We start from the raw sequence: 11,791 nt of genomic DNA on the forward strand, positions 1-11,791 counted from the left end.
GTCTTCTCATAGTATGTTTTGTTAGCATCATATGCCTCAACAGTTAACCTTGGTAATACCCAAACCACTTAAAAATGCACAGTTACAAATCTTAACAGGTCTCAGGGAACCACTGTTTGACAATCTTGATGCATAACTTTACCTAACTTTCTCTTGTTTCAAGCATTGAACACACATCTAAGCTACTTGTAATAGAGCTGACCTTTCATCATACTATAAAATTGTGCAAGTTTTACTATGTTCCCCAATGTTATAAATGTCATTGAAAAGCGTGTGGAATGCCGTCGGGGTACCACATACGCACTGTTATATCTTTATGCACTACAAAATAAAGAATAAAAAAAAAAAATGAACCAATGAAATCACTTTTTAAACTTATATATAAACTGGCAGTCAAAGTCAGACTCCCATAAGCTTTTCATGAACTAGACCCTCTACTTATTAGTACTAAAAAATAAATGGGTAAAATATAGAGGCATTATAATGCACATACATGATCATAATTTATTTGAAAACCTAAAAAAAATGCTATCTATAACTGTCAAAAAGATTGCTTGACTGTTTACTGCATATTACACATACTACACTGTTTTCTGCATAGTCCCTTGTTTGGGACTCTGTCTGGGACTAACTGAAGGGCAATGTATTAAGTTTTTGCCTCTTTTCAGTGCTGTTATATTATTTGTTTGTTTTTTCATATAATCATAGCAATGTTAAAGGAATTTTCCCAGGAAGGATACATTTAGATATTTATAACTTCAGGATTTGTCCTAAGCCCTAGGGTATTGATATTTAGTAACACAGCTTTAGTATTTGACTTAATGGTATGTGTTTTATCTACTTCAGGAGGATACTCAATTTAAACATGTTAATGGGTACCAGAGTTCAACAAATAATGTTACATTATCACTAACATGGAGCTTAAACAAGATCTAGATAATAACAGATGGATGTAAAGGTTGGGAATTTTACCCTACAAGTTACGGGGTGCGAATTACATTACAGTAAAATAAAGGAGGGAGAAATCAAGCATTTCAGATTGATGCTAGAGCAGTTAAATTAAAGTACATCTACCTAGACATAATATTGTCTAAGCTAAATAGCTAATTTAGGGCAGAAGAGATAAACTGTTCGTCAAAATAGTTCTAGTAGCAAGGAGATCCCTAGCACTGACATGAAAAAAAATGAAAGATTTTTTTTTTGTATAAAATACACCGAAAACCTAGAGTAATTTAAAAAGATGAAACACGTGTAAGAAATTCATATCTACATATACATATTGATATAATCTTAAAGAAACTGCAGCCAATGATGTACATAGAAGATGAAAATGATCAAGCTTTATTTTATTTTCTCCAAGTATCGAATCTTCTTTTTTTCTTTACCCTTTCTCCCTCCTACAAAAGATCATTGTCAATTTGCTTTCCAGAGTGTATAATTCCAAAAAGAAAAGGATGGAAACAGAAAATGAAAATATATAATAAATACAACCAGTAACCGTTAATATCTGTAAGCTGTAAAATTATGTTATGTTTGTGTTAATTATAGCATTATTGTAGTGTTCTAAAGTGTAACTTTATTAGTAAAATGTGAATAAGCTACTCATGTACATAAAGAGTAGATTATGTGCCCAACTGGTACAAGTGGTAGCAACAAAAGGATGGGTGAGAATCAGTGGCCTACTTGAATAAAACATAATTTCCTAAAGTAAAATATTATCTACTATCATTATTATTTTTTTAAAAGCACCAACAAATTCCACAGAGCTGTACAATGGATGGACTAACAGACATGTAAATTTTAGCCAGACGAGTTGAACACACAGGAACAGAGAGGTTAAGGCCCTGCTCAATGAGCTTACATGGCATCTATGGGGAAACTTTACTTTAAAAATGAAATAAAGGAACTGTTATAATCATGTTTTAATTATTATTATTTAATTTTTTTTAATTTTCATGATACATTCTCCTTATTAAACAATGCACTAATTGATACTCACCTAATACCTTCTGTAGAATAAGATTATTGTACAGTGCCATCTTGAGGATCATGAATTCAATATGAACCATTGTACGAGCAACACAATTGATCATGGTCAAGGAAACATGGGATTTAAATTTAATGCCTCAAATTCCTTCTTGAAAAAAAAAAAAAAATAATAAAAGTTGAAAAAAATATTTTTTGTAAAATAAAATCCAGCACAGCGGACAGCTAACTTTTGGTAATGAATACAACTATACCCTAATTAACGTGACAGTTCCTCTGAAATATAACTTTTGTTACTTGTTAATTATATTTCCGATAGCTGTAAGGGAGTTTTATTGAGTGTTCAAATGTACGTGGTTAGGCTGACAGCATGTTGAGAAAATAACCTGATCTCTGATCACAGCGTAGACATAACTACTCTCATTAGAACACTCAATAAAACTCCCTTGTGGCTGACAAGAGTATAATTACCAATTACCATAACTTTTAAACAGTTATAAATAAAGTAATATGAATACCGGTTATATGCATTTTTAAAGTTATATCATATTTTACCAACAGTCTTAGTGCAGCAGGTGAGATAACTTACTGTTCAGTATAATGTGGTCTAAATCAAAGCGCCACTAGAAATTCCCACAGTTTAGTCTTTATTGATTAAATCAATTATAAAAAAGTCTCTGCAATGTAACGACATACACAACATCCTCGCCTATCATCAGTCAAATCCACTGTTCTCGTGCGATCCTCGGTAACACTTTCCTCCATCATCTCTTCCAGCTACGTGCACTGAAGGATAATGTAATGTCCATAGATGTCCAAAAGCCAGAAGTATTGTGATTGAATCTTATTGACCCCCATAGAATTATATTGTTTTTATTTTTTTTGCTTTTCTTCTTTCTTGTAGCGACTGACTAACAAGTGCTGGCCAGCTGCCACATAATTAACCCTCACACTGCCGAGAGTTTTTTAACAGATTGCCTGCTTGCATCAGGCAATTTTTTTTTATTTTTCAAGGTCCAGAATTGAGACCTCCAGGCCCTGATTTAATTAATTCGGTCTAGATTTTAGCCTTCCAAATGTGTTTTTCCCGGCTGAAGTCTACACCAAATTCAGCCCTGTATGATTTACACAACCCAGACATTGTTGAATTCCATTACCAATGTCCAGATATTTTTGGTTTTGGTGCTACTTAACCATTTGGATTTTAGTGAATAATCTGTATTGAGTTTCTGGTTGTGCTTTGTTTTAGATCACATTCTTTTAAACTGTTATCAGGAATGTGAAGAACACTCTTCAGATGAGCTGCATAAAACTCTATTTTCTCTCTTAATTTTCCCACTCTTAAGAGGTGGAGTCTTAGAAAAGGTAGAGAACCAGGAGGTTATTTTAGGAGGGTTGAGAGGGAGTGCACTGAGGAGAGAGGTAGATGACATTGAAGTTTCCCCCTTGCTGGCATGCTATACTCTCAACACTGCCTGCAAGAAGAGAACCTGATAACATCTGTTGCCAGTACTCAGTGTGCACTGATAACAGACAATGTTTGCACAGAATTCAAAATTCGGCAGCCGGGAACTGAGTTCTGGACTGACTAAGGCATGCGTGACATGCGTGTATCTAGCCCGAGCACATCATTACATATTATTTTATTTGTGCAGCGTTTCAAGCTGAAATCCCTTCCACTATGAGCATTTAATTTATGAACTTTAGCAACGTTTACAAAGGTTTTAGCACAGTGGATGTAACCACAGTTGATATTAACAGTGTATATTTAGTGTGATATTTTCCTTTCTTTTTTAATTTACTGTCTCCCTTTTCAAAATGGCAACATGTCCCTGGGAATATTTACATATTTAATTACTTTTTATTGTCTTTATATTTTGGGTGGCTAACATGGTTTCCTTCCAAAGAATGATATAAGTTATAAACTAGACCAGGAACTTTTATCACAACTGTTAAATGGAATATTAACAGTTTTGGTAACTACAAAGAATCTGGCCTTTTGGCAATGGTGGAATACATTTTAATAACATCTTTCATAGTGAACACAAATGCCTTGTTTTATAAGCAGTACACAATTAGCACCTGCATGTGAGGTACGCTACGGAAAATCAACTTTAAAGGTTTATGGACTTGAGAATCAAATGAGCAATGATCCTTGAGACCTCTTAAAGTTGTAAATCACCATTAATCATACTGTACATAATGGGCTGTTTTGGTAATTACAGTTGCTGCATTTCACGTGTTCAACAATTCAGTTTTTATAGGAATATATTGCATGGATAAAAGAGTACACGTAAAATGTAAACGGTACATAATCTATGTTTTTAAACAAGGAGTCAAGTTTTAAATTAGGTTTTGATTTCCTGTTTCTAAGATAAAAAATACAAATCCATTTGTCTTTGCATTTCTGTGATCTTAAAACTCCAGCTTGTCATTCAGGCTTAAATGCTGTTTATGTAGAGGTGGTTCCAGTATCTTTCATTTTGAAGTGTCCTCAAGTTATTAATCTAGATGCACCACATATCTTCTAAGTGCTCAAATAAACCCTAATATTCTGACTAAGAGTATTCATTTGTCTAATCCATTACATAATGTGGTATTAGGATAGTATACACAATACAAGTGTTCAACTGGCAGTGCAACCAGCATTTTTATCAGGAATCCTAAACTTGTCTAATGCATTGTTTTATATAGCTGATTTAATATGGATTAGTTTGTATTCTGGTATTTTAGTATTATACAATACTCACTATTAAAATAATACAACACTCCTGTTAATGACCATTAAAAATAGGTATAGTGGGTAAAATGTGAGACAATATGAGTTGGGCATAAACACAACTTAGAGCACAAAGGATAAGCTTGTTTGCTTTAATTTGTGATTCTGAATTCCACCTGTAGAGTCACAAACTGAGATGATTGATGAGAAAACAGATGACTGATGGCTGATGACTCATATGACATTAACTAAATGCTGATTTTATTCACAGATCAAATAAGAAGTTATAAAATATATAAATACATATATTTTACTGTTACTTTTTTTCTTCTCTATTGGTAACCTTTGCTCACTTGATCTTTGAACCAAATCGCTGGAAAATGTGCCAATCAGCATATTGTAAAATATATTTTTTATTATGTATATATTTTGCAGTGCACTGATTGGCCCATATTCATATTCCAAATCTTTTTTGTTGAAAAAATTCGGCTGAACCGAACAGCCATATGGCCAGAATTCGGCCGTACTGATCCTTCCATCATTACCATTCTTGCACTTTGAAGCTCTTGTAATTAAATACAAGCTTGTGATTAGAAGCTTGCTTTTCTGTTGGCAAATGTAAGAATATACTAATTTTGTATATATCCTTTTGTTACATGTTCTAGTGTTTTTATTATTATTACTATTATTGGTATTTATATCGCACCAACTTATTCCCCGGTGCATTAGGTTTGCGAACCAAACCTGTATTTGAGTGTACTAAATGCTAAAAATTAGGAGTTCCTTTTTGATGAGTGCTAGGAGTGTTTATAATCACTATTTGTTAATATTAGACACTTTCATTTGCTGTTGTGAGACTTTTTAATTATCATAATTTATTTATAACATGCCAACAAATTCCATAGCTCTTTACCAATAGATACAAACATATGCCATAGATTTTTAGACATCATGCCTACACATTTAAATTCTAAAGGAGAATTGCAAATAAGAAACACAGTGTATAAAACAAATGTAAAAAAAATTAAGAAGTCATAAAAAGGATGTGTTTACTATATTTAAAATGTAGTAGTACTGTTTTTAAAATATTATGTAATTTAAATATTTATAAAAATGATAAGATTTGAATGAAGGTTGTAAATGATGTAGTGAAGTACAGAAATATGAATCAACTGGTAATTACCCTGAAACATGAGAGAGATAATTTGATGAGAAAGATTAAGAACCTTAGATTTTGAGAAGAACACTAAAGTGGAGTTTGGGCTATCTAGTATTGGTAAAGATGTATAATGGAACAGAACTTTAAGGGAAGCCATGAAATTCCCTTGCAGCAGAGGAACTTTAACAAACAGGCATTATTTTATGATAACAGAAAATGATACAAACTAGAATGCTAGGAAGCAAAGGAAGAAGGTTGTGTTAAAAGTGAGGAGGTGGCAAGGGGCAAACGATAGAGCGCAAATGAAATCTTGGATGAGTAATCAAGGTAATCAAGCAATACTTTTTTAGAAGGATATAGCAGGACGGGGTGAAGAATTAAGTATGAATAATTAATAAATTGGCATAATGATTGGTCTGTTGGTGATAGAGTAGAGTAACTTTATATATGATAAGCAAAATGTTGCCTAATGAAGATTTGACAGGAAGTGTTTTAGAACATAACTAGGAGTATCAACAATTGGCTTGTATTGGAAATAAAATAATGTCAATGTGGTTGCAACATATAGAAGGAGAAGACTGAAGGACCTTGAAAATATCCTTGTAGAAACCAGTAAACACCACAAAAGGAGAGAGAAAAAAGTGCTGAATAACTTTAGCATTAGCTAAACAAAACTTTATTGCGAATACACATTGATTATGTGTGGAAAGTATTCAGTAGTCTACATAGTTTATGGAAAATTAGTTGGTAATCCACAAATAGGAGCAGATAATGGGACAGAGGAAAAATGACTAAATAACCATGAAAAAAGAGAATTAAAAACTTTATCAAGAGTGAAATATTGAATTTGGATACAATAGTAGGAGGAGTAAGAGTAAGAGGAGCAACAATGTAAACTTCAAATCACTTTCTGGATCATCTGTGTTTTCATGAGACGGATTGAGGTTAAACTTTACAAATACCTGTAGGGATGGTTCCCTAGTTATTACACCAGTATAACCATGTATAGATGCCCTCAGGTCAGTTCAACCTAACATAAACGTACCCTCATACAAATTTAAATGGTAATGCTGACATTTTACATTAAAAAAGATAAAACATAAAACATGCATTAATTAATTTTTTTAGCATGATAGATGCATTACTATTGATTGTGTAAGTTAATTTAAAACCACAAAAAAACTTAAAGTAAATGAATTAAAATATAATTCTATGAAGAAGTGTATAACAATGCTATCACCATATTTACGTTTGCTTACTTAAAAATCTATGCCAATGTTTTAAGATTCATTTAGAGACAAAGCCGTTATTGTTGCACCAAGGGTTTTCTTTCATCTAACAAATGGAATGGCAAGCTATATAAATAACATCTTCTAGTATTCATGTCTGACCCTACAAGTTTACAATTTAAGTAGGAGATGGACACTATTCAAGGTTAATTTCCCACAAAAACGCTTTTAAATCAAATTCCCATGAACTACAGCAAACGTATCAATCAAACAATCAAGCAAGTAGGGATTAGAAAGAAGCAACCAAACATTGTTGCTAACAGCATACAGACTATACTTAAAGCATTAAACCACAGAAATAAATGATGAAATGAGCACTAGGCTTTCAGAACACACACAATTGCCCATTCCCCATTCCATTTCATCTTACTCCTAAGTGAATAATTTGTGAAATCGCTAACATTACTTTGGCCACAATCTGCTGCACTTGATAACTGAACACAACAGGATCTCTCTATATAACACACACTAGAGGTTAAAATGAAGTCTAGTTGTCTGCATGGTTCTATTCAGTGTTCAAATAATTTGCCATTTGCTAAGTTGCCAATGGTGTCATTGGAAATCCTACATAGCCATTAGATGAACAGTTTAACCTCCTTATTTGCTGAAATTTGTTTTTATATTACCTATTTATATGCCAATCCAAGATTACATTCAGATAAATCAACAACTCTCAAAGATACCTATACAATATCAACTTTGATTTTATTCAAATAAAACTATTAACCCTTTGACGTATACTTTTTTTTTTATAAAAAATGAATATTTCATCAAAGCTATTTACTTTGCAGTCAAGCTATTTTTCATAACATTTTTACAACCAAGAAGAAGAAAGTTATCTAGTGGTATATCACTGAACGGTGTGTTCTGGTTGCTTTCAGGACAGACTTTTACATTTTACAACGATATAGCTGTTGAAAATAATATCCACCCCTCCTAAACAGGATCTTTTTTTTCCTTTCTAGCTAATCCAGTAAAAGCATTGCACGATGGTTTCCAGATCATTAAAACTGACTGTTTAGTAAATAGTATTAATTATTTGATTTACATATGATCAAAAAATTTTGATCTTGAGAAATGCATCACAGGACATTCATTTGTAAATATTACAAAAGGTTCAGGAGAGATGGGCCAAATATTGACTGTTTTAATGTGACCAGATTGTAATATTTAATATTAGATATTTCTGTAAACTAAAATGTGAATGCACAAAATATATTTACCTTGTGCCCGGTTAAAAACATTGTAATAATGGACACTTGCTTAATGATTTTCTATTAAAAATGATTTATATATAAACTCAAATTTGGGAACCTTGTTACTATACATAGTCAACGACTTGTTAATCTTGAATTCTAGACTCAATGGTAGAATATCAATATGAATGTCATGTCATATACTATAGATTATATCAATGTGATATATTGCGTTGCTTTTGCAAGTAGAATAGAAAACATATTAAAGTATATAGTTACAGATATTAAAAAAATATTGGAAATAATATGAGTTTGGCACATTTCACACATATTCGAATCAATCTCTTATGTCATGGGTCTATACAGTTCCTTTATTTTAAGTATACCTGTGTGTAGAAAAGAGACCTTGTATGAAGTACATTCCAAATAGAAAGAGCAAAGCTCTGCCTCAATGAGGCAGCAACATATTAACCAATCGAAGAGAATGAATGTGCTTCTGTGGTCAAGAAAAGTGTTGGAAAAGAGATTACTTAAATGGCAAACTAGTAGATAGTAAATGTAGGCTTTCAGGACAAAACGTTTCCTCTTTGAGGTTCTATTTAACAAACATAGGCTATGTATACTCAGGATATGGTATAATCAGCAGGTATACAATTTTTGTGAATACATGAAATGCAAGATTTAGGTAAATAGCAAGGGAGACAAAGAGGTTTGCACAGAGGTGGTATGATCTAAGTCTAATTGTGGTAGATCAAGGTAACAAGAAAAAGTGTCCTACATATCACACAGTAGAGCACCCTGCAGATCTTTTGTCATATGACAAAGTCTAGGTACGTTGAACAAATGCAACTGAGACTGCATCACAGAAGTACATATACTCCCTGGAGTCTAAATTCTCAGGACACCTTGAAATCTCTCTAAGAATATAAATATATAAAATGTGAAATCGTTTACATTAAGAGTCTCTACTACTCTATTTCTAACAAAAGAAATCTTGTAAAAAAACTGCTCTGTTGTCTATTCACTAAAAAGTGAGAATTAGTGTATCGATGGCCATATTACAAATGAACTACAATTAAGTAAAGACAGAAAAGTAGGATATTTATATATATTTGCATGCAGTCATTTTGGCCTAAATTTTGCAAGTAAATTCACCACAAATCTCTGTTTAGACAATAAACCCCTCTATGCTAGTTTTAACAGTGAACAGTGATCAGATCATTTGATAACTCTAATACATCCAATGACACATTATTTGCAAGACAGGATATATTTACTGTTAGAGATTATGCAAAACATATTAGTAATCATTTTACATGCCTTGATACATTTATTTAACTGAACAAAAAAGTTAAACTTGAGGACTATAAAGTGAGATTGAAAAAGCTATTTTTTTTCCAATTCATAAATACGAGCCCCATTCCTTCAAGGTGTTGGTTAAATCGATTTATATCATGAATGTCCTGGCATGTTTTCCTTCATTAAGGGGTTACATTGCAATAACTGTGTCATTGAGTGCAATGGATAATGCATTCTAATGATGAATGTGGCTGTGTGAGTAAAATTATGTTTAATGTTTTTATACAGTTGTCTATAACCTTACTTTTAATTATTTGTTTAAATATATTGTCTGCCATTTTCCATTTTAACGGTCCCATTTTAATAAAGCCAGTTAAAAATGTGAAGGTCGTTTAGCAATTGTGCTGTTCTAAAACCATTTTGTTCTCTCATTCAGTGGCACACAAGAGAAATTGTTTCAAATTAACATACACTGAATCGAGAACACTGCTTTTCAAAAGAAATTTCTATGCAATGGTTATTACTGTAAAGCTGGAGTCTACTGCACCCTAGTGGCAAACACAATAATCATTTGTAAGGCATAACTTTTCAACAAGCTGAAAAATAAATAAAACAATAAATAAGTGCATACATTAGACATTATGTGTCAAATGTGAAAATCCCAATGGTTTTCATGTTTTCCTATATAAAAAGGCAAGTGTGAGAAAAAATGTTTTTTATGAAGCTACTGACTGCAACTGGCTTTGAAAGAAAAATGTGTAAATTAAGTATTACAGACTTGTTGGGTTCATAACAATTTTCAATAATAATCTTACAAAGTGAATGCATGCATGTACTTCTTACAAATATATGTTGCACTTATGATGTAGCACTGTACATGCAGTTACTTGTAACCACACGCATGCACATGCACACATACAGATACATTGGTATTACCCTTGTGTAGGCACATATGACTCTGAGTACTATTATACATTTTAAATGATTTTTTATAGCATGATGTAGGTACATGCTTACTTATGCTACAATAGTCCTTCATAGATGTGGATATGTGTAATATGTATATAATTATATTGATATTTATTTTATAATTAAATGTATACATATGTAAAAGAGACTATGATATGAAGATGCTTTATAGCAGTGTTTGATTATAAGATATAGACAGTATATACATTGCTTCCTATATTTTCCTCTGTGAACATTCTATTTACAAACATTGCACAACGTAACACATAACATTCAGAAACATTGCTATTCTATTCTAACAATGTTATGAACTTTCCCACAAACAAGAGGTCAGTGTACAAACTAGCTATGCCTGTTGTTATTTTGTATTTACAAAAGGAGCAACGTACTGCAATCCCTTGCCCTTAGTTGTATGATATCCCTTCTCTAGAAACTCCTAGCTACTAAAAGGTTAATCTCTCATTAAGGCTGCATTTTGAGCATAATAAATATGGTGTATATATGTAAAGAAGAAAATATATCTCTTATCTCTTATTGTGGGTACCACTGCTAGGCTGCTAGCCAATGCTACAATGTATGATTCGAAATTACATAATGTTTATTATTTTGCCAAAATTCTTACCTGATTCCCAAAAGCTGTTTTATCCACATGGTCACGTTTCAAATCAAATGGTCAGATTTTCATACACATATCCATTTGTGCAGCTCCAAGATCTTAGCTTGCAAAAGGATAAAGATGAGTAAGGATGCAATCACCACCAAAAAAAAAAAGAAAAAAAAAGATATACAAATAATAATAAAAAAAATTAATAAAAGATAAAAAAGCAAGATATTCCTTTAGATATGTTGTTGATGTTTTAGCTGTTTAGAAACAGGGAACTCACAGATGCTAGAAAAATATGAAGACATTCCAACACAGATGTTTAATCTTGCATTATAAAATCTTGCACGTCTGATCTGCAAAAGATGATTATCAGTTTGGAGATGGGGAGAAATAGGAGACAGGGGATTTGGAGCCTCATGAGATCTCCGATGAGTCCTGGTCCTCAGATGTTCTTAACCACATCTCTACTCTCTGAAAAGAGGAGACTGAATATCAGAAGAAAAAGCAGGGAGAAAAAAAAAAAACGCTTCCTTTAAGCAGCATTTAATCACTGAGAGAAGCCAGTAGCAG

The 11,791-nt window shown here is 32.4% G+C and overlaps 1 protein-coding gene across 3 annotated transcripts in view; it reads right to left on the minus strand.

Annotated features, from left to right (window-relative positions):
- The window catches only part of AJAP1 (adherens junctions associated protein 1), a 290,328-nt gene extending 278,947 nt beyond the window's left edge, over positions 1–11,381 (minus strand). For all 3 annotated transcript variants that reach the window (XM_063435413.1, XM_063435416.1, XM_063435414.1), the window contains exon 1: positions 11,240–11,381. In XM_063435413.1, the coding sequence (XP_063291483.1) occupies positions 11,240–11,268 (29 nt within the window). In that variant the 5' untranslated portion in view covers positions 11,269–11,381. The remainder of the gene's footprint in view (positions 1–11,239) is intronic.
- Positions 11,382–11,791: the final 410 nt, after the last annotated feature.

Source organism: Pelobates fuscus, chromosome 11, assembly GCF_036172605.1.
Source record: "Pelobates fuscus isolate aPelFus1 chromosome 11, aPelFus1.pri, whole genome shotgun sequence".
Classification (NCBI taxonomy): Eukaryota; Metazoa; Chordata; class Amphibia; order Anura; family Pelobatidae; genus Pelobates; species Pelobates fuscus.